This window comes from Cyclopterus lumpus, chromosome 6 (assembly GCF_009769545.1).
Source record: "Cyclopterus lumpus isolate fCycLum1 chromosome 6, fCycLum1.pri, whole genome shotgun sequence".
Taxonomy (NCBI): domain Eukaryota; kingdom Metazoa; phylum Chordata; class Actinopteri; order Perciformes; family Cyclopteridae; genus Cyclopterus; species Cyclopterus lumpus.
In genome coordinates this window covers 1862501-1886666 of record NC_046971.1, presented here as the reverse complement: position 1 = coordinate 1886666, position 24166 = coordinate 1862501, and the positions used below count along the sequence as shown (strand labels likewise).

The 24166-nt window shown below is 42.8% G+C and overlaps 2 protein-coding genes across 2 annotated transcripts in view; one reads left to right on the top strand and one right to left on the bottom strand.

Moving 5' to 3' along the window:
* Positions 1–24166, bottom strand: part of LOC117732775 (voltage-dependent calcium channel subunit alpha-2/delta-4-like) — a 60886-nt gene that overhangs the window by 12058 nt on the left and 24662 nt on the right. The window contains 18 exon segments of the mRNA XM_034535946.1: positions 2570–2632; positions 2725–2769; positions 2980–2994; positions 3858–3919; positions 14023–14091; positions 14156–14277; positions 14944–15036; positions 15409–15499; positions 16338–16435; positions 16555–16600; positions 17113–17180; positions 18058–18119; positions 18260–18331; positions 18783–18869; positions 19304–19378; positions 19469–19549; positions 19984–20061; positions 23725–23858. Coding sequence (XP_034391837.1) covers positions 2570–2632; positions 2725–2769; positions 2980–2994; positions 3858–3919; positions 14023–14091; positions 14156–14277; positions 14944–15036; positions 15409–15499; positions 16338–16435; positions 16555–16600; positions 17113–17180; positions 18058–18119; positions 18260–18331; positions 18783–18869; positions 19304–19378; positions 19469–19549; positions 19984–20061; positions 23725–23858 — 1361 coding nt within the window.
* Positions 11317–12867, top strand: LOC117732776 (leucine-rich repeat and transmembrane domain-containing protein 2-like). Its single transcript, XM_034535947.1, has 3 exons — positions 11317–11362; positions 11485–12168; positions 12404–12867. Exons 1-3 carry the CDS (start codon positions 11317–11319, stop codon positions 12865–12867), a joined length of 1194 nt encoding a protein of 397 aa, XP_034391838.1.

Here is a 24166-nt window from a genome sequence, read left to right as displayed (position 1 = left end):
GAATGAAGTAGGAACGGAAGGTATCGAATGAAGTAGGAACGGAAGGTATCGAATGAAGTAGGAACGGAAGGTATCGAATGAAGTAGGAACTGAAGGTATCGAATGAAGTAGGAACGGAAGGTATCGAATGAAGTAGGAACGGAAGGTATCGAATGAAGTAGGAACTGAAGGTATCGAATGAAGTAGGAACAGAAGCTATCGAATGAAGTAGGAACTGAAGGTATCGAATGAAGTAGGAACAGAAGGTATCGAATGAAGTAGGAACAGAAGGTATCGAATGAAGTAGGAACTGAAGGTATCGAATGAAGTAGGAACTGAAGCTATCGAATGAAGTAGGAACAGAAGGTATCGAATGAAGTAGGAACTGAAGCTATCGAATGAAGTAGGAACGGAAGGTATCGAATGAAGTAGGAACGGAAGGTATCGAATGAAGTAGGAACTGAAGGTATCGAATGAAGTAGGAACAGAAGGTATCGAATGAAGTAGGAACTGAAGGTATCGAATGAAGTAGGAACTGAAGCTATCGAATGAAGTAGGAACTGAAGCTATCGAATGAAGTAGGAACTGAAGGTATCGAATGAAGTAGGAACTGAAGGTATCGAATGAAGTAGGAACTGAAGCTATCGAATGAAGTAGGAACTGAAGGTATCGAATGAAGTAGGAACTGAAGCTATCGAATGAAGTAGGAACTGAAGGTATCGAATGAAGTAGGAACTGAAGGTATCGAATGAAGTAGGAACAGAAGGTATCGAATTAAGTACTGGTGTTGTTTAAACAATACTGAGCCTCAAGACACAACAAACTGCAGTCTGTTTACGGCTCAGACCTCCACATTGTTACATAAGAGATAAAGCCGAGTGCCCTCCAGCTGGACGTCCGTTTGACCTTCACAGCCTCACAGATGTCACAGAAACCTCATCCGGCCTCAGGGGTCACGCCGAACGACCTGCGACACGGACATCACAGGTTCGACTCCCGGTAGCAACAGAACTACTAGCCGAGAGAGAGAGATTCAAGACGTGGAAGTAAACATCTGTGTGTAGATGTGGTTGTGTTTATGGTATCGCGGTGGGATCTGCGTTAATCCTCAATAATACGGAGTTAATCCAGAGCTAACGAGCAGCTGGCAGATGGACGGCAGGCGAGTCGTCTCTCCACACTAAGACACTTTGAAACGTCCTCAAAATGATCACAAAGTAAGGAAGCCCATTCAGGTCATGAAAAATAAATGTAAAAAATAAAGAGAAATATGGGAAAAAATATTTTACAAATATAGTGAATTATAGTTACAAATATAATTTAAATACGTAAAATGTTAACGAAATTATACATAGTAAATACAAATATTTTATATTAAATTTCTTTACATTAATATATTATTTTGTATATAATTTTTCACAATAAAGAATGTTTATTTTATATTTAATTTTTTGTAAAAAATTACGATTTGTTATGATGAGACAATAAGTTTATAATTTTTTACAAAGATCACAATAATAAGTCAGATAAATTTAATGTATTTGGGTTTTGGTACAATTTTAATAAACTGAAGGATAGAAATTAAATTAATTTTTTTAAATGGATTAAAGCGGCCATGTGTAGCTCTGCTCCGCTTAAGCCCCGCCCACAGTCAGATGAGGTCATCAGGTGCAGCAGCTGCTATATTTCACCACTAATGCGCCACACACACGGATTAAAACCACAACTGTCATCACATGACCCGTCCACATGTTCACGAGCCGCCCGGCGACCCCAAAACTCACCGGCCACGAGAAGCCGAGGCCGCGCTGACCTTGAATGACCCCGAGCCGAGCCTCCCATTTAATACACAAAGCATTTGGAGAACTTCATCTAAAGGTTTTCTTCTTCTGTTGTTAAAGAATTTGACTTTTCATCCAAACAGCGAGAAATAAAACGAAAACTGACTCGAAGTTTTTAGAAAAACTAGTCTAGGAGTTAAAATTAATATTGTGCCCATATATTTATATATATATATATATTTATATATACACACATATATACACAAATATTTAAAAAAATGGATCTTTATATTTGGTTATATACTGTATATCTAAATATCTGTGTGTTTACATATAGATACATATATATATATATATATATATATATATATGTATGTGTGTGTCTGTGTGTGTGTGTGTGTGTCTGTGTGTGTGTCTGTGTGTGTGTCTGTGTGTGTGTGTGTGTGTGTCTGTGTGTGTGTGTATGTGTGTGTGTCTGTGTGTGTGTGTGTGTCTGTGTGTGTGTGTGTGTGTGTGTGTGTGTGTGTCTGTGTGTGTGTGTGTATCTGTGTGTGTGTGTCTGTGTGTGTGTGTGTGTGTGCGTGTGTCTGTGTGTGTGTCTGTGTGTGTGTGTGTGTGTCTGTGTGTGTGTGTGTGTGTCTGTGTGTGTGTGTATCTGTGTGTGTGTGTCTGTGTGTGTGTGTGTGTGTGTATCTGTGTGTGTGTATCTGTGTGTGTGTGTCTGTGTGTGCGTGTGTCTGTGTGTGTGTGTGTGTGTGTGTCTGTGTGTGTGTATCTGTGTGTGTGTATACAGGAGTCTGAGCTCTCACCTCGTTCCTCTCTTTGGAAAGCACAACGAAGCCGTTGTTGTCGACCAGGAAACAGTTCAGATCCTGAAGAAGGAAAGAAGGAAAGAAGAGGAAGTGTGTGTGTGATTGGAGTTTTTCAAAATAAAAGAAGTGGCGTTTGGTGAAGGAGTACTTACAGCGCTCTCGCAGCTGAGAGGACACACGCCTTCGATGGCTGAACACTGAGAGAGAGAAGGTGTGAGGGTCAAAGGTCAAAGGTCAAACAAGAAGCTATTTACAGTCCAGCTGAACACAAAACAAGCTTTTCACTGATTTGAGTTCCTCTTTAACTGAAGTAACTTGTGTCTCTTAAGGTTTCCATGTGGGGTGATGTGTACACATGAGTAACACACAAGCTCGGAATCAATAATCAATAATCAGCGTTTACTCACGTCTGTGTCGCTGGGCTGGAAGAGTCGAGGAAGACGAGGAGGAAGAAAAAAACACACCACAATGGAGAGAATACAAAATAAAAGAACGATTACATAATCATACTCAAACGGATTCAAAACAGCAGCAATGTGTGTGTGTGTGTGTGTGTGTGTGTGTGTGTGATGTCACTTTTCGAGCGTCACTGATAGTGAAGTAAAGTTTCATTTTAAGACTTCTCGGTCCGAGGTTACGCTCAAAGGAGAAGAGAGGAGGAAAACCTGGGGTTGCTGCTTCAAAATAAAAGCTTTACAAATAAGAAAAACAACAGGGGACCTTTATTGTGAAAGATATATCAAAAAACACGTTCAACTAATTGTTAGCGTCTATTCCTCAATAGATCAAACTGCAGAGAGGACGAGTGGTGAGCAAACAACTTTTTACAGATAATTAAATATGTATTAGTGCAGGATAACGCGCAGCTTTTATTGTGAAGAGTTTAACGGAAATGAAATGTGTTTAACACCAAATGAGCGTCGTCTTGAAAAGAAAAGGCAAATATAACCACGGCCCAAAAACCAGTGAGTGTTAACGGTGGAGAAAGATTAAATAATATAAAGAGCCGACTGAGGAGCTTTTACTTTGGTCTCTGAGGAGTCACTTCCTCTTTCATCTTATTGTGAAAGGTCAAAGGGACTTAATGGACCCAATTAACGGGCTCTGCTCCCTCATGGCCTCTGAATCCAGAGGATCATCGGACGCTTTTCATGCAACGATCCACAATCCAATCAAAGGATCTGATTGGCCGCTCGCGACTTCCTATTGGACGAGACACGCGTATGTCTGGCGTGGTCTGGTTGGGGGTCAAAGGTCACCTCACTTCAGAGAGTCCTCTGCTCACCTGCTTGGCGATGGCCCATAACAACTTCTCCAGAAAATCCAAGGACATCTGCACCCCGATAGCTAAAAATAGAAAACACACACACACACACACACACACACACACACACACATACACACATTAAAGACAGAAGGAGCTGAACCGTTTGCTGTGTTTGAGGGTTCACCTCCGTGTGTCCTGCAGCTAATCAAGGGTCGTAAATGTGTGTGTGAGTGTGTGTGTGAGAGTGTGTGTGAGTGTGTGTGAGAGAGAGTGTGTGTGTGTGTGTGTCTGTGTGTCTTCACTAAATGTACTTCAGTGAATGTAAATGTTTAAAAATAGTTATTTAATAAATATTGAATAGAATATCAGTGTAACTTCATGAAGTGAATTGTATATATTCTATATTAGACCACTGGTTTCAGTGGGCTCATTCCCACTTTGTGTCAACAGACTGGTAATAACGGTAAAATTCTGTATTAATGTCCTTATTTCTGTGCACTCTACGTTCGGGAGGACCGATGATGCTTTTATTTTGAAGAGTCTCTTTTCTAACAGGGTTCAGTGGTTCAACTGAAGGAGACAAAGATCCTCTGAGCAACAGAGATCAGTCGCTGGTCAAAGAAACAGGAAGCTCGGATTTAAATAGAAACAGCTTCCTGTTCCAGTGTCAAGAGTTTCACAATAAAAGCAGAACAAGCTGGAAGGAACAATGAACCTTTAAACTTCACAATGGAAACAGAACGGCTTAAACACACATCAAACTAAAAGCTGGTTGATAACTTTCATTAAACAGAAGTTCAACACTTCATGAAGACTTGTGACCTTTGGGTCCTTTAAACCTCTTCAGGCATCACTCCACTTCCTTCTTGTTAAAATAGCCTCTGCAGACTCAGTGATTTCCTTTCCTTTCCTTTCCTTTCCTTTCCTTTCCTTTCCTTTCCTTTCCTCCTCTTCCCCGTCAGCAGCGTCCTTATGGCCGCCCTTCAGCGCTGCTGCTGCTGCTGCAGTCTGCAGTCTGAACCGAGTGCATTCGTTCACACGCTTTTATTCTGGCGGGGAGGTCGACTCCAGGAGTCCAGGTGTTGTTCGTCACGGTCGTCGTCGGTGATGTAAAAAACGTTTGAGCCGCAGAACTCGAAGCGCCCCGAGGACCTTCACGTTTTATGGGCCGATTTTCTACCAGCAGCGTTCGTTGTTTGTTCATCTTTTACATATTTTTAGTTTCTTTTATCCCGAATCCTACAAATAAACGTTGGAGCGTTTTTTCACCAGAATCCAAAAGTAGTTTGATCAACTCTCCGTTGACCGGAGTTTACAGAGTTCCCTTTTGGGGAAGTTCTGGTCATAAAGAAGAAGTGTCTCTTGGACTTATATACAACCAGAGGAGTCGCCCCCTGGTGGTCAGGAGAGAGAATGCAGCTTTAACACATGAAGCACAGACTTCTATACAACCAGAGGAGTCGCCCCCTGGTGGTCAAGAGAGAGAATGCAGCTTTAACACATGAAGCATTGACTTCTATACAACCAGAGGAGTCGCCCCTGGTGGTCAGGAGAGAGAATGCAGCTTTAACACATGAAGCATTGACTTCTATACAACCAGAGGAGTCACCCCCTGGTGGTGAAGAGAGAGAATGCAGCTTTAACACATGAAGCATGGACTTCTATACAACCAGAGGAGTCGCCCCCTGGTGGTCAGTAGAGAGAATGCAGCTTTAACACATGAAGCATAGACTTCTATACAACCAGAGGAGTCGCCCCCTGGTGGTCAGTAGAGAGAATGCAGCTTTAACACATGAAGCATAGACTTCTATACAACCAGAGGAGTCGCCCCCTGGTGGTCAGTAGAGAATAACTCCGTCCTGAGATAATCTAACATTTCACTGATAGCTACAATGAGAGCTAGTTAATGTCTCTCTCTCTTTCTTTCTTTCTTTCTTTCTCTTTCCCCCCATTCATTCATTCATTCATTCAGAGCTCAGCCTGCAGCTGCAACACTCTGCTGTTACTATTTCTGTCAAACTCTGCTTTAATGCACATTACACACTCAGTACAACACACACACACACACACACACACACACACATACATACACACACACCATCAGCAGCAGCATGTGGCTTCTCTCTCTCTCCCTCTCGCTCGCCCTCAGTCAGCAGGCTGGGTGTGTGTTGGATGGGAGCTCAGAGACGGAGGCAGCAGCGATGAGGACGGAAAGGAGGACAGAGAGGAGGAAGACGACGAAGACGAGACGCTCCTGATCCGGAATAAACCTCAAGTCCGGGATTTCATGTTCCGGTTCTAACGAGGGATCGGGTTCTGTCCTCGAGGACCAGGTCTGGTTTCTAGACTCAGATCCAAAAGCACAAACCCAGATTGCGGTTCAAAGACGGACGAGTTTCAGTTCTGTTCGGAGGCTGAAGCAGCGGAGCAGATGGTGAGCGTTCGAATACACACCATCATGCATGTGAATCTGAAAGTGAGACAGTGTGTGTGTGTGTCCTGTGTGTGTGTCCTATGTGTGTGTGTCCTGCGTGTGTGTCCTGTGTGTGTGTCTTGTGTGTGTGTCCTGTGTGTGTGTCCTATGTGTGTGTCCTGTGTGTGTCCTGTGTGTGTGTCCTATGTGTGTGTCCTGTGTGTGTGTCCTATGTGTGTGTCCTGTGTGTGTCCTGTGTGTGTGTCCTATGTGTGTGTCCTGTGTGTGTCCTGTGTGTGTGTCCTATGTGTGTGTCCTGTGTGTGTGTGTCCTATGTGTGTGTCCTGTGTGTGTGTGTCCTATGTGTGTGTCCTATGTGTGTGTCCTGTGTGTGTGTCCTATGTGTGTGTCCTGTCTGTGTGTCCTGTGTGTGTGTCCTATGTGTGTATGTGAAGTAAGTTGACTGTCCCGTGTTTGTCCTCATTTTGAGCCCTTATAGTTAAAATGAAAGGAAGTCTCAATGCTACAGAACACTGGACCTGCAACTAATAATTATTCTTATTGCCAATAAATTTTGATTAAGTTCACGATTAATTGATTCATGGTTTTATGTTCAAAATATATCTATTGTATATGAAAATTTCCTCGTTTCCCGAAGCAAGAGATGACGTCTATATTTTGTCCAAACCACAGTTCAACTATCTAAATAGTTACCTGTTAGTTGTTCTGTCAATCAACAATAATTTTAGACGTCTATTTTAACGTCTTTTTTAAATAAATTTCCAACTGTAGACGGGAAACAACTCGGTTAGTTTTAGGCAACAAAACTGCCTCGTTCACGGAAAGATCGTGATTTAGCTTAAAATAACCAAGAACGTGACAAATGGTTTCACGCGGGGACACGACCGGCGGCCTCCTGGGTGAAAGTCCAGTGTCGTGAATCGCTCTCTATCCTCCCATACGCCGATGACACACTCATTTATGTTGTGCATTCCTTTTTTCACGGGTAACGCTACAAACAGTGTACGAGACGCACAAAGTCCGCTTTACAGAGACCAGAACTTGGACCTCAACCCGTCCAACACCTCTGGAGGTCGGTGTCGTACCGACGCTCGTTGGGCCCGAATGGGATCAAGTCCCGGCGGTCAAGTTGAAAAAACCAGCAGCGGATTAACGTCCGTGGCTCCGAAATCAGACGTCCACGCGGATCCATATGGCAGGATTATTTTTGTCCACATACTTTTGTCCATGTTGTGGCTGAATGTGCTTTTAAGAGAGAGAGAGAGAGAGAGAGAGAGAGAGAGAGAGAGAGAGGGAGTCTAAAAGCATGTGGGGGGGAGCTCGTTGTTTACTCTGTGGTTTCCCTCAGCGTGGATGCTGCAGTGTGTTTGTGCTTTAGGGCCTTTTGGACCGAACGCTCGGCTGCTTCGTTGTCAGGCTGTTTGGAGGAAAAGTGTGTGTGTGTGTGGGGGGGGGGGGGGCAGCCTCCTGTCAGAGGCCATTAAGCAGCTAGCGGGACGCCACGTTAGACCGGAGCGATGCACTGCGGACGAGGCGGGGAACATCACATCGGCAGGACTTCAACGACACAATCCTAACAGCCAAGCTTTAAAAACAGAAAAAAGTGAATAAATAAATACAAAAGGAACAGAGAGGTAGATGAAGTGAACTGAAGGGGACCAGAGGGGTTGCTAGTTTGAATCTATGGACAGTTATCTATTTGAGTTATTTAAAAGGGAGGGGGATGCTCTGTAGCCTGAAGGTTGGATTTACCGGATCGCTGCCATCGTTGTCAGTTAGACAATCCCAACAAACATCCACGGAGAGGCACATCCAGGGGGCGACTCCTCTGGTTGTATAGAAGTCTATGCTTCACGTGTTAAAGCTGCATTCTCTCTCCTGACCACCAGGGGGCGACTCCTCTGGTTGTATAGAAGTCTATGCTTCATGTCTTAAAGCTGCATTCTCTCTCCTGACCACCAGGGGGCGACTCCTCTGGTTGTATAGAAGTCTATGCTTCATGTGTTAAAGCTGCATTCTCTCTCCTGACCACCAGGGGGCGACTCCTCTGGTTGTATAGAAGTCTATGCTTCATGTGTTAAAGCTGCATTCTCTCTCCTGACCACCAGGGGGCGACTCCTCTGGTTGTATAGAAGTCTATGCTTCATGTGTTAAAGCTGCATTCTCTCTATTGACCACCAGGGGGCGACTCCTCTGGTTGTTTAGAAGTCTGAGAAAATGACTTTATATGTCGCCCACACGAGGAAGTATTTTCTAAGCCTCAGTCATTTGCAGCTTGGTCCTTCCTGTTTACTGTGTTCTTAAACTTAAACTCAGACTAAACTTCGCGATGAACCGGATAACTTTCAGCGCTGCTCGGGTACACGATCGGGAGGCGTTCGCCTTCCTCTTTTAAAAATACAGGATAGAAGTTCCTCTTTGTCCCAGTTTCACGGACAAACCTGCCGGGTGAAGTTTGAGTTTAGGTGAATGTGACCGTCCTCGACCTCCAGCCGTCAGCCTCAGGGCGAGGGGGCGAGGAAGGGAGCCGGTGGAGAGCGGCGAGGCGTTCGGGAGCGACTTCAGCTCTTGATGAACAGAAGATGACACGCCGACCTCGGCGCTATCGAAGGGTTAACGTCTCCAGACTTTGACTTATTTAGGCAGAAGACGAAATCCATTTTTTTATCTCAGTAAATCCTGCGAGTCAACGTCCATCTGTTGTTGCAACCGCCAGAGGGGTCAGAGGTCATCTGCTCCATAGGATGCCGTGCTCATCCTCTTACAGGCCTCTGCAGTAGATCTACGGTTCTCAGCGTAGCATGTTAGCGTAGCATTTTAGCATAGCATGTTACCGTAGAATGTTAGCGTAGCGCTGCAGGCACTCTGGAGCCAACGGGTCCTCAGATGAAGGGGAGTGCAGTCATAGGAGGTGCTGATCCAGAGTCAGTGGGTCTGTAGTAGATCACCAACTACAGGCGAACTGATTTCATGAATGGAGTCTGGTGTCTGTGAAGCTTCATTTCCTGTCTGACGTCAAGGTGAAGATACTCTAAATACAGCGTTCACTTCAGCTGAAACTTCTAGGAGTCTAAAACACATCCACAGCAGTACTTCTACTGCAGTAGTACTCTGACCGTGTAGAAGTACCTCACACATCTGGCTGTATTCTAGTTTATCTCCGTTAAACCGCGACAAGCAACCGACGTTGTGGTTCCAACTCTCCATCGGGTGCTTTGGTGATGTCGGTCGGGGCCCTGAAGGCACCTTCCCCGCTTCTTTTTGCCGTCTTTGTGCCGACTTTAACAAAAGCAAGGCCCGCAACACAAAAGAAGGACCTGCGGGCGGCGTTTCCCGGGTCGCAGACGGAGCGACGCCACTTTTCTCCCTTAACCTCCCGCGGCTTCGTCGCCAAGAGAGACGAAGACGAGAGAATTAAAAAACATTTTACAAAGCTTGACGCCGTGAATCTGCAGCGTGCGCCGCGAGTGGGCGGCAAGAAGGCAGAAGCCGGCACGGTGGAAACACGGGATTACTTCACGCCGCCATGAAACTGTGTTTAGTGTGTTTAGAGAAAAAAGGCAAAAGAATGAAGCGGATTGAGGACAAGCCGACCTGTAATGCCAATACACTGTAGATCGGCTCTTCTTTAATCAGTGCAAACGAAGGACTGCACTTAATCCGGCGTGTGGAGTTGCACTCTTGGTGGGTTTGAGCGTCGGTTTGAATCCCTGGAGCAGACGGTTAATCTTTGATTTGCCACCGACAAGATGAACGAAAAGCAAAGAGCAAAGCGAATGGAAACAAAGCTCACGGAGGATTATCCTTCAAAGTAGTGAAGCCGGTCCTTTCAGCCGCGTTTCAGTTTCTAGTTTCTGAAAGACGACGTGAGAATAAAGAGGAACTCTTCAAGTCTTAGATAAACATAAAATAAAAGTGTTTAAATAAATAAATAAATAAAAGATTAGAAAGCCTGAACATTTGTTTGCTGTAACAAAGTGCTTAAAGGGAAGTCTATGCTTCATGTGTTAAAGCTGCATTCTCTCTCCTGACCACCAGGGGGCGACTCCTCTGGTTGTATAGAAGTCTATGCTTCATGTGTTAAAGCTGCATTCTCTCTCCTGACCACCAGGGGGCGACTCCTCTGGTTGTATAGAAGTCTATGCTTCATGTGTTAAAGCTGCATTCTCTCTCCTGACCACCAGGGGGCGACTCCTCTGGTTGTATAGAAGTCTATGCTTCATGTGTTAAAGCTGCATTCTCTCTCCTGACCACCAGGGGGCGACTCCTCTGGTTGTATAGAAGTCTATGCTTCATGTGTTAAAGCTGCTTTCTCTCTCTCCTGACCACCAGGGGGCGACTCCTCTGGTTGTATAGAAGTCTATGCTTCATGTCTTAAAGCTGCATTCTCTCTCCTGACCACCAGGGGGCGACTCCTCTGGTTGTATAGAAGTCTATGCTTCATGTGTTAAAGCTGCATTCTCTCTCCTGACCACCAGGGGGCGACTCCTCTGGTTGTATAGAAGTCTATGCTTCATGTGTTAAAGCTGCATTCTCTCTCCAGACCACCAGGGGGCGACTCCTCTGGTTGTATAGAAGTCTATGCTTCATGTGTTAAAGCTGCATTCTCTCTCCTGACCACCAGGGGGCGACTCCTCTGGTTGTATAGAAGTCTATGCTTCATGTGTTAAAGCTGCTTTCTCTCTCTCCTGACCACCAGGGGGCGACTCCTCTGGTTGTATAGAAGTCTATGCTTCATGTCTTAAAGCTGCATTCTCTCTCCTGACCACCAGGGGGCGACTCCTCTGGTTGTATAGAAGTCTATGCTTCATGTGTTAAAGCTGCATTCTCTCTCCTGACCACCAGGGGGCGAATCCTCTGATTGTCGGATGTTTTAAACTCTAAAATATCCAGGTGCTGTAGAAATATATCTAACAAGCGATGGTTGTAACATAAACCTATAATAGTCGTGTCCGTCTCCTAGGTTCTCCAGGACGTTCTCCAGCAGAGTGCCGAGACATCTGGATGAGAACCTAAAGCCACCGTGGACTCAATGGGACAGACATGAAGAAGCTGGACCAGCATGGACGAAGTCACCAGGAGAGTCTGGGTGAGTCCGCTCAGACGCTGCATTGTCGTGTTTAGCTTTTGCTTCCTTCAGTTGTTGTTGTTGTTGTTGTGACTCCAGAGCTCAAAGGTCGCCTCATGATTCGGTTCTGCTTGTTCCCCCAGTGTGTGCGCTCCTGTCCAGTCTGGTGTTGGCTCTACTGGGACTGCTGGGCTCGGTCCACGGCTGCCCGAGTGTCTGCACCTGCTACGGCAACACCACTGACTGCTCCGCCGTCGGCCTCCTCTCTCTGATGCCCATCCTAGCACTGCTGGACCAGGACTCTCTGGTCCTCCGCCTACCCCAGAACAACCTCTCCTCCTTGGGCACGAGCGAGCTGTCCAACCTCAGCAGCCTGGAGCTCCTGGATCTGTCCCGGAACCACTTCTCCGCCCTGCAGCCCGGAGCCTTCTCCGCGCTGGGCAGCCTGCGCTGGCTCAACCTCTCCGCCAACTACCTCGGGGTGCGCCCGGTGACCTCTGACCCCGACGACAGCACAGCGGCGCTGCAGGGCCCGAACGGAGTCCAAGGGGGCGACGGCCTGAGCAAGGACGCTTTCAGGGGGCTGTGGCGGCTGCGAGGGCTCGACTTGTCCTCCAACGGCCTCCTGTGGCTGCCCAGAGGCCTGCTGGATGGGTTCCAGAGGCTCGCCTGGTTGTCCGTGGCCAGCAACCGGCTGGTGGCCCTGGACAGAGTCACCTTCGAGCCCCTGGTGGGGCTCCAGCAGCTCCAGCTGGCAGGAAACCCCTGGGAGTGCGACTGCAAGCTGAGAGACTTCAAGCACTGGATGGAGTGGTTGATTTACAGGGGTGAGCCGGGCGGTTCGGGGGCCTCTCCTCATCTCAAATACTCTGAAGTTGATAAGTCGTCTCTAAGTCCGCTACCGGAGCGAATCCCTTTTGCATTTTGAGTCCGTGCTTTAAAAAGCCGTCTAATCGAAGCAATTAATCTCTGCTCTGCAGGACGGATGCCGAGCAAAGAGATCTAAGAATATAACGACCTCCGTTTCCTTCTTCCTCCCCTCCCTCCTCCCTGTTTCTACAGAGGGGCAGGTGGACGCCATGCGGTGCAGCCTCCCGGGGGATCTGAAGGGCCGCGACATCCGCGGCGTGCCGGCAGAGATGTTCAGCCACTGCCTGCGCAGTCCAGCCAGAGAGGGCGCGGCGGGTTACGGCACCCGGCCCCCGTGCCCGCCCGGCCGCATCGGCAGCAACGACGACTGCGTCCGCCAGCGCTACCGGCCCGCCAGCGTCCGGCGGGCGCACGGCACGCAGATAGTCGCGGGCGTGATCTGCGGCACCGTGTGCGTCATGATGGTGGTGGCGGCCACGTACGGCTGCGTCTACGCCTCGCTGATGGCGCGCTACCAGCGGGAGATGAAGAGCCGCGGTCAGCCCCTGATGGCCGAGTCCGGGTCCGACACCGACCCGGAGGACGGGCAGGCGTCGCCGGACTCGCCGCCGCCCAAAGAGGGCACGGTGCACGGGTATCGGATCAGCAGCTTCTGACCCGTCTGCTTCAGATCCTCCCAGAGGACGCTCTCGGAAACCCGACTGGATCTAGAGGAGGTGGCACTACTTTCCCTCGGCCAGGTCTACCTTGACTTCCCCGTCATCGGTGTTTTTCTGTTCTGTGAACGTGTCGTTTCCCTCGTTCTCTTTCTTCGGTGTATCTTATGTTCATGTGAGCTGCTTCACAACAACAACAGAGCTGCGCCGCCCCCTAGTGGGCGAGCTTTGAGCTGCGGCCGCCGTAACTTCCGCGTGTTTCTATTTATTCCGTCCGTCTTTCCTGTGAGCAGCAAATGAAATATGGTCTCAACTCCAGGACTGTTAGTCATGCTGAAGATAATAAAACTCTATTTATCTAAACTGCGTTTCTTCTTATTTTTGATTTGACAGTCTGATTTCTATCTGAGGAATAAATACGTGGTGAACTTCATCAGCTCTTTTAACTCAGACAGACGGGTGGAATCCTGTTTGATCGACTTCCTGTCTGAGCCTCAAAATAAAACAAGTTTAAACCGATATATGTTATGATGATATGAACAATTAAATAAACGCGATCTCAGAAGAATGAATTCGTTGTGAAAAGTTCCTTAAAGTTTGATCTGAATTCAACGTTCTACAAAACCTTTAAAAAAGACTTTCAAAGACCAAATGTCTTCAATGTTTGTCTTCAATGTTTGTCTTCAATGTTTGTCTTCAATGTTTCGGTCAACAGTTGATAAAAAAATGGTAATATATGCAATATGAGATAATCAATAGATATCAAAATAGTATTAATAATAATGAATAATGAATAATAAATAAAAATAATACATAATAAACAATAAATACATAAATGAATGAATAAATAATGAATAAATAAATTATAAATGATAAATAAATAAAAACATAGTAAATGAATAATAAATAAATAATGAATAAATAAATACATAAATAAATGAATAGATAAATGAACAAATTATAAATCATGAATGATAAATAACTATATACAAAAATAAATAAAAAATAAAAACATTAATTAATTAATAAATGAATGAAAAAATTATAACTGATGAATAAATATATAAATAATAAATAAATAAATGAATGAATAAATAAATAATTAACATATAAATTATGAATAAATAAATAATATTTTGGATGAGTGTGACTCACCGCCGGCCATCGCCGTCTTCCCCTCGGAGGACACCGTCACCGCCGTCGCCGCGATCACGTACTTCACTCCTGTGGGGAGAAGGTGATCAGCCGAGAGCCATTGGATCAAACACCGTGACCTGAGGGGGCGGACCTTTGTCGTGGACGGGGTAGTAGTAGAAGCTGCCCGGAGGGTTCTCCACGGCCAGGCGGTACCACAGAGGGAAGTGGTCCACGGTGAACAGGTTGTCTTTGTCGCCCGCCGTCAGAAACCGTCTGGAAGTTCACAGTTTTTAAATTAATCTCGTCAGCGCTGGAAAGGTTTTAATGAATTATTCAACCTTTTTATTATTATTATTATTATTGCGTCATGCATGAATAATAATAATGTCCAGACACCGTTATTAAGATTTAAAATACAAATAAGAATTAACTAATACATAATTATTTCTCCCAAGATTTTAAAAAGTATTAAAATGTATATATACACACACATACATATATACATGTGTATATATATATATATAAATACAGATATATATTATACACAAATATATATATATGTGTATATATATATATATATATATATATAAATACACATATATATTATACACACATATAAACAAAAATAGTGACAGCAAACAGCATAAGTGGACCCCAAAAAGGAACTTTTTAATATTTGTTGCATTAGTGATATTTAAATATTGTAGACCCAGAACCAGAACCAGAACCAGAACCAGAACCAGAACCAGAACCAGAACCAGGTCATTGGTGCGTTTGCCTTCTTTTGTAGAGACAATTATTAAGATTCAAATTCTGTAAAGATAAAACTAGAAATAACGTAGTTTGGTCATAAAGCTTTTATTCTGTTATGTAACTGCATAGCATCATAATAATAATAATAATAATAATAATAATAACAATAGTAAGTTCCAGTCCTACTTTGCCACTCTGGTCTCCACTCCTGCGTATCTCATGATCCTCATCAGGCCGGCACGAGTACCGAGGAAGGCCGTCTCCAACCCCGGCTCCACCCTGCACACACACACACACACACACGCGCACACACACGCACACGCGCACGCACACACACGCACACGCGCACGCACACACACACATACGCACACACACACGCGCACACACACGCGCACGCACACACACACACATACGCACACACACGCGCACACACACACGCACGCGCACACACGCATACACACACACGCACACACGCACACACACACACACACGCACATATTTTTAATACAAACATGTTATTCTACGTGTCTCGTTTAAAATCTCTCCCAAATAAACCGTTAATACTTTAATCAGATTTGAATCGAAAACATTAAGTTCTGAGCGTTGTGTTTTGGGGCGCGCTGGCCCTTTAAGGCTGCAGGTGTGCCTCACCTGTCGTTGAGCATCAGGGCGTTCCAGTAGGCTTCCAGCGGCGCCGTCACCACGGCGTCGAACAGCGTCTGCTGCAGCAACACCTCGTCGCCTGCAACGAGGAAAGGAAACGAGGTTCACACCTGAAGCGTCCTCCGTCCCTTAAAGAGACAGCAGCGCGTGGAGAACTACGGTGGCCTTCAAGGGTCTCTCTGCAGTCGGTGTTTGGTTTGTCCGCTCTGGGCTCCCGTAGGAATGTGCACAACATGGCCGACTGTGACGAGGACCTGGTCCCTGTATAGATATGAAGGGCTCATAAAAGACGCACTGTCCCTTTAACAGGTTTTCTTTGTTCAGGAAGATGTTTAAAGATAATTCACTGCAGTGACATTATACAGTTTCCACGAATAAAATAAAACACAAATTTGATCTGCAAATAAAAGCAAACCGAAAAGAGAACAAGTAGTTATGAAAGTAAAAACTACAACAACTAAAGAGCGACTAACTTCACTTAAAAGGTTCAGAATAAATCTTTAAGATCTTATTCTGACGAGGTGTTTGTTCGTCATCGTTAAGCGTATGAAATGTTAGTTAAAATCTCACTTTAACACACACACACACACACACACACGGAAAGATGTTCTTTAAACACACAAAATGTCACCATTAATAATTGTCAGATGGTCATCCTTCCGACGGTCCTTGAACACATCACTCTGTCAGAGACTGAAATTGAGCTTAAAACTGTGATATTTAATTTAAAAAAATTATTCTACGTGTCTCGCTTTAAAATCTCTCCAAAATAAACCGTTAATACTTTAATCAGATTTTAATCAAAAACATTAAGTTGAGCGTTGTGTTTTGGGGCGCGCTGGCCCTTTAAGGCTGCAGTAGGCTCCCAGATCTCACTTTAACTAACATCTTTTTAACGTAGTTGCACATGAACCTACACTCCAGGTCGGGCTCCAGCCCCAGCAGGTAGCGGATGGCGGCCTGAAGCTGAGAGTATTTGCGGTGACTCGGGTCGATGTCGGTCTCGCAGTACGTCCTGAGGGGGAATATTATATATTAATATAAATATAAACAACAATGAGCCTGACCGCAATTAAACGATGTGGTTTGTGGAGTAATAATTCGTGACTAATGAGCGTCGTGTTTCCGCCGTACCACTCGGCGGCGATGCTGAGGTCGGGCGAGGTGAGGTCGTGCAAACCTGGAGGAGACAAACGAGATTTACTGTCAGAATGAGCAGCGATAGACGAATAGAGAGCAAGAATAAAGAGAAATAAAGAACTAAATAAGCAATTACAAAAAATGGGGGAATAAAAGCAATAGGGAAAAATATTATTTAAAAATAAATAAATAACACCGTATGAAAATAATGTCGTTTAAATATATTCAGAAAAATATAGTATACAGTATATCTACTAAAATGAATCAATAAACGATTCTTAAAATATAAAAATAATTATACACAGAAATAAATGAACCCACATTTTTGTTGCTTTTAATTATTCTAATACAATTCGTCTTTTTTTATTTTCAATTATTTTTAATATACTCATTATTTTATTTATTATTTATCTCCTCATTTATTATTTTTAATAACACTCCTTCGACTCCGTGTGTATTCATAAATAAATAATAAATAAATCAAACTGACGCTGACCAGCAGCAGACGCACATACAGCTCAGAGTGCAGCAATGCATTGTGGGAACTCCTACCTTCCTCCACGGACACGTTTCCGATGAACATGAGGCGGCCGTGACCTCGAGTCAGCACCATGCCGAAGCTGCAGAGGAGGAGACGTCTCTATTTAGTGATGCCCTCTAGTGGTCAGATCACACAGGTACAACTAAATATATATATATATATATTAAATTCAATAATAAAAAATATATATATACAAAATATGTATATTAAATTAAATCAAATACATATATATATATAAAATGTATTAGGCAATATTATTATTATTTGTATATATATATATATATATATATATTAAATTCAATAAAAAAAAAAAAATATATATATATATTCAATATATTAAGTTTTTTCTTAAAGGATCCTTTTATGTTTCGAGAACAGGATATAAACTGAGTGAACAATTTAAATCAAATTGAATTGTTATCGACTATTAAAAATACTAGTGAAACTCGTATCTTTCTATTATCGGCTCATCATCAACATGAACCCTTCAGCTCAGGTTTCATTTGGGGGTAATACATTATTTAACCACCAGGGGGCAGCCTGGCGGTCCAGACATTAAATACATTCTTTAACCACCAGGGGGCAGCCTGGAGGTCCAGACATTAAATACATTATTTAACCACCAGGGGGCAGCCTGGCGGTCCAGACATTAAATACATTCTTTAACCACCAGGGGGCAGCCTGGAGGTCCAGACATTAAATACATTATTTAACCACCAGGGGGCAGCCTGGCGGTCCAGACATTAAATACATTCTTTAACCACCAGGGGGCAGCCTGGAGGTCCAGACATTAAATACATTATTTAACCACCAGGGGGCAGCCTGGCGGTCCAGACATTAAATACATTATTTAACCACCAGGGGGCAGCCTGGAGGTCCAGACATTAAATACATTATTTAACCACCAGGGGGCAGCCTGGAGGTCCAGACATTAACCCTTTAACTCACAGATTTACCTGAAAGGAGTCTCGTCGATGTTTGTGTAGAAATAGTCGTTGACGAGGAACAGAGGTCGCTTCTGTTGGAGGAGTTGTGTAAAATAAGTTATATAAATAAACTTATATCAATAGAATACTTCATTACCCCCCCCCCCCCTCATTTAGTCTGACCCCCCCTGAGTCTACATGGGGCAACGAGCTGCTCTGATTGGCTCCTGACCTTTTTGTCCACTGAAGCTCTGATGCTCTGCCGGATGAAGCCGGTCTCTCCTCTCACCATGGAGGTCCTGAGCTGGAGGACCAGACCACAAGAGGTTGAAATACAATATAATAAATACAAATACAATGTAATACAATACTCTTTATTTAACAGAAAGAAACATCAGTCTATAATTCAGAATATGGTGTCAACAGACATAATAAAATACATTTAATCCATGTTTTTATTAATAAATGTGTATAAAAGTCTCTGAATGCTGTGTGAACAAACCCCTCTGCAGAAAGATTAATAACATATAGTTTTATTAATAAAGGTGTATAAATGACTTCATAACATATAGTTTTATTAATAAAGGTGTATAAATGACTTCATAACATATAGTTTTATTAATAAAGGTGTATAAATGACTTCATAACATATAGTTTTATTAATAAAAAGTGTATAAATGACTTGATAACATATAGTTTTATTAATAAAAAGTGTATAAATGACTTGATAACATATAGTTTTATTAATAAATGACCTTCTCCTCCGTGTCCTCCCACTCCACCTCAGACAGATCAACACTGTTGTAGTTCGGCTTCGGCTTCAATTTCTTTCCATCTTTGTACTGAAGACAGAACACAGTTAGGTGTGTGTGTGTGTGTGTGTGTGTGTGTGTGAGTGTGTGTGTGTGTGAGTGTGTGTGGGTGTGTGTGTGTGTGTGTGTGTGTGTGTGTGAGTGTGTGTGTGTGTGAGTGTGTGTGGGTGTGTGTGTGTGTGTGTGTGTGTGTGTGTGAGTGTGTGTGTGTGTGTGTGTGTGTGTGAGTGTGTGTGTGTGTGTGTGTGAGTGTGTGTGTGTGAGTGTGAGTGTGTGTGAGTGTGTGAGTGTGTGAGTGTGTGAGTGTGTGTGAGTGTGTGACTGTGAGTGTGTGTGAGTGTGTGTGAGTGAGTGTGTGTGTGAGTGTGTGTGTGTGTGTGTGAGAGTGTGTGTGTGAGTGTGTGAGTGTGTGTGTGTGTGTGTCTGATTGTGTGTGTGTGTGTCTTCGGTCCCGTGTCTCTCACCAGAGGTCGGAGGTCAGGGTGTGCCAGGATGTAGCCGTTATTGGTGATGAGGAAGGCGTAGCCGTGAGCTCCCAGCTGAGGAGGAAGAGGAAGAGGAAAAGTAAGAGGAAGAAAGGCCTAGAGAGGCTTTTATTGTGAAATCCTCGGCGGGTCCTTCCTGCTCACCATGTATCTGGGCGCCAGCTTCATGACCTCCATCAGCGGGATGTCGGTGCCGACCACACCCAGCAGGATCCCGTGGGACAGCTGGGGACCAATAATAATAATGATATTATTAATAATAAAGATAATAACAATAAAATAAAACAATAACAACATTTATTGTTATTATTATTATGACAATGATACTAATAATATAAAACATTGGATCTGCTGACATGGATTTCTTATTTTCTCAAATAAAAATAATATTTAAATAAAAAAATATTTAATAGATGCGGTTGAATATAAATTTCCATTAAACTATAACATTAAAATAATATTTAAATTATTAAAATAATAATGAGTGAAATTATTTTCACCTTCAAACTTGTTATATAATTCTTTACTAGACGCTTTGTTATTCTACATTTTTTACTTTTACATTTTGAAAGTTTTTTTCTGGGATTATTTTCTGTGATTCGAAAAGAATTTCAAAATAAAATACACACAGATCAATACAGTGATCAGAGTCCACCGACCGTTTCCTGCTTCTTGCTGAAGACCGGCATCGCAACCGAGGTCATGAGCAGCAGACTCTGAGCTTTGGTGGTGAAGAGCTGTGATGAGGTCATCGTTAAGAAAACACAGGGATGAGGTCATCGTTAAGAAAACACAGGGATGAGGTCATCGTTTAGAAAACACAGGGATGAGGTCATCGTTAAGAAAACACAGGGATGAGGTCATCGTTAAGAAAACACAGGGATGAGGTCATCGTTAAGAAAACACAGGGATGAGGTCATCGTTAAGAAAACACAGGGATGAAGTCATCGTTTAGAAAACACAGGGATGAGGTCATCGTTAAGATAACACAGGGATGAGGTCATCGTTAAGATAACACAGGGATGAGGTCATCGTTAAGAAAACACAGGGATGACGTCATCGTTAAGAAAACACAGGGATGAGGTCATCGTTAAGAAAACACAGGGATGAGGTCATCGTTTAGATAACACAGGGATGAGGTCATCGTTTAGATAACACAGGGATGAGGTCATCGTTAAGAAAACACAGGGATGACGTCATCGTTTAGAAAACACAGGGATGAGGTCATTATTTAGAAAACACAGGGATGAGGTCATCGTTAAGAAAACACAGGGATGAGGTCATCGTTAAGAAAACACAGGGATGAGGTCATCGTTTAGAAAACACAGGGATGAGGTCATCGTTAAGAAAACACAGGGATGAGGTCATCGTTTAGAAAACACAGGGATGAGGTCATCGTTAAGAAAACACAGGGATGAGGTCATCGTTTAGATAACACAGGGATGAGGTTTATCGTTTAGATAACACAGGGATGAGGTCATCGTTAAGAAAACACAGGGATGACGTCATCGTTTAGAAAACACAGGGATGAGGTCATTATTTAGAAAACACAGGGATGAGGTCATCGTTAAGAAAACACAGGGATGAGGTCATCGTTTAGAAAACACAGGGATGAGGTCATCGTTTAGAAAACACTTTAAAACTTTCTCAATTGAACAGATGAAATGAGATGAGATGAGTGAGGAAAATAAACTTTATTCTTCACTTCACTCGTGGAATTAATTAAATTGAGGATAACGACAGGACCACAAGCGATCTCCAGGAATCTAACCAGGACGGACCAACACCGAGGAATGAGACCAGTTAAAACTTGTTCATCTAAAACTACGAGTTCTTCTTCTACTCGTTAAAACTCGTTCATCTAAAACTACAACTTCTTCTTCTACTCGTTAAAACTCGTTCATCTAAAACTACGATTTCTTCTTCTACTCGTTAAAACTCGTTCATCTAAAACTACGAGTTCTTCTTCTACTCGTTAAAACTCGTTCATCTAAAACTACGATTTCTTCTTCTACTCGTTAAAACTTGTTCATCTAAAACTACGATTTCTTCTTCTACTCGTTAAAACTTGTTCATCTAAAACTACGATTTCTTCTTCTACTCGTTAAAACTTGTTCATCTAAAACTACGACTTCTTCTACTCATTAAAACCTGTTCATCTAAAACTACGAGTTCTTCTTCTACTCGTTAAAACTCGTTCATCTAAAACTACGAGTTCTTCTTCTACTCGTTAAAACTCGTTCATCTAAAACTACGACTTCTTCTTCTACTCGTTAAAACTACGATTTCTTCTTCTACTCGTTAAAACTTGTTCATCTAAAACTACGACTTCTTCTACTCGTTAAAACCTGTTCATCTAAAACTACGATTTCTTCTTCTACTCGTTAAAACTTGTTCATCTAAAACTACGACTTCTTCTACTCGTTAAAACCTGTTCATCTAAAACTACGAGTTCTTCTTCTACTCGTTAAAACTCGTTCATCTAAAACTACGAGTTCTTCTTCTACTCGTTAAAACTCGTTCATCTAAAACTACGACTTCTTCTTCTACTCGTTAAAACTACGATTTCTTCTTCTACTCGTTAAAACTTGTTAATCTAAAACTACGACTTCTTCTACTCGTTAAAACCTGTTCATCTAAAACTACGAGTTCTTCTTCTACTCGTTAAAACTCGTTCATCTAAAACTACGATTTCTTCTTCTACTCGTTAAAACTCGTTCATCTAAAACTACGACTTCTTCTTCTACTCGTTAAAACTTGTTCATCTAAAACTACGACTTCTTCTACTCGTTAAAACTCGTTCATCTAAAACTACGATTTCTTCTTCTACTCGTTAAAACTTGTTCATCTAAAACTACGATTTCTTCTTCTACTCGTTAAAACTTGTTCATCTAAAACTACGATTTCTTCTTCTACTCGTTAAAACTTGTTCATCTAAAACTACGACTTCTTCTACTCGTTAAAACCTGTTCATCTAAAACTACGACTTCTTCTTCTACTCGTTAAAACTACGATTTCTTCTTCTACTCGTTAAAACTCGTTCATCTAAAACTACGACTTTTTCTTCTACTCGTTAACACTTGTTCATCTAAAACTACGATTTCTTCTGCTACTCGTTAACACTTGTTCATCTAAAACTACGAGTTCTTCTTCTACTCGTTAAAACTCGTTCATCTAAAACTACGACTTCTTCTTCTACTCGTTAAAACTACGATTTCTTCTTCTACTCGTTAAAACTCGTTCATCTAAAACTACGACTTCTTCTTCTACTTGTTAAAACCTGTTCATCTAAAACTACGACTTCTTCTTCTACTCGTTAACACTCGTTCATCTAAAACTACGATTTCTTCTTCTACTCGTTAAAACTCGTTCATCTAAAACTACGACTTCTTCTTCTACTCGTTAAAACTCGTTCATCTAAAACTACAACTTCTTCTTCTACTCGTTAAAACTCGTTCATCTAAAACTACGACTTCTTCTTCTACTCGTTAAAACTCGTTCATCTAAAACTAGGACTTCTTCTTCTACTCGTTAAAACTCGTTCATCTAAAACTACGACTTCTTCTTCTACTCGTTAAAACTCGTTCATCTAAAACTACGAGTTCTTCTTCTACTCGTTAAAACTCGTTCATCTAAAACTACGACTTCTTCTTCTACTCGTTAAAACTCGTTCATCTAAAACTACGACTTCTTCTTCTACTCGTTAAAACTCGTTCATCTAAAACTACAACTTCTTCTTCTACTCGTTAAAACTCGTTCATCTAAAACTACGACTTCTTCTTCTACTCGTTAAAACTCGTTCATCTAAAACTACGAGTTCTTCTTCTACTCGTTAAAACTCGTTCATCTAAAACTACGACTTCTTCTTCTACTCGTTAAAATTCGTTCATCTAAAACTTTGACTTCTTCTTCTTTACCTCTTTGGTGCTGGGAAACTGCCGGAGCGTTGGATGGAGCCCCCAGAGGATCATGGGAGAATGAAAAGGGAAAAACAAAAACACAGAGGGAGGAAGGAGACGAATGATGAAGATGAAGATGAAGAAGATGAAGATGACTGAAGCCAAATACTGCTACATTTGATGTATTGAACACCATAAGTAATATAAAAGTGAAATATATGGTTTGGTACATGAGAAAATTCAAATTTCCCAAATGCCCATTTCACCTAATTATTAACAGATTTTCTAGGCGAACCTGGAAATTCAACTTTTGCTGTCTTTCATCTTTATTTATTCTTAACCAGTAACAAATATAATAATATTTACACATTTAGCACACATGGTTTTCCTTTATTATAACACCAACATTATTCAAATATCCTTTGTGGATGCAGAGATACACCCTTTTTAGTTTGGGTATGTTATTACGAGCAAACGGAGCCCTCTGATTGGCCGGCTCACCACGGTGTCCATGTAGGCCTCCGTCCAGATGATGTCGTGGTCGTGGTTGATGACCATCGGCCGGCTGAGCACGTGCAGGTACTCCATCACGTTCTCCTGCACGTCAGCCAGCGTGGAGATGTGTGTATAGAAACCTGACACACACACACACACACACACAAAGACGTGTAGTTTGTAACAGACACACACACACACACACACACACACACACACACACACACACACACACAGAGACGTGTAGTTTGTAACAGACACACACACACACAAAGAGACGTGTAGTTTGTAACAGACACAAACACACACACACACACACACACAAAGACGTGCAGTTTGTAACAGACACACACACACACACACACACACACACACAAAGACGTGCAGTTTGTAACAGACACACACACACAAAGACGTGCAGTTTGTAACAGACACACACACACACAAA

Coding starts and splice junctions, on each gene's coding strand:
- LOC117732776 (XM_034535947.1), top strand. CDS start 11,317: ATGAAGAAGCTGGACCAGCATGGACGAAGTCACCAGGAGAGTCTGG. Junction 11,363..11,484: donor AAGTCACCAGGAGAGTCTGG/GTGAGTCCGCTC, acceptor TTGTTCCCCCAG/TGTGTGCGCTCCTGTCCAGT. Junction 12,169..12,403: donor GGAGTGGTTGATTTACAGGG/GTGAGCCGGGCG, acceptor CTGTTTCTACAG/AGGGGCAGGTGGACGCCATG.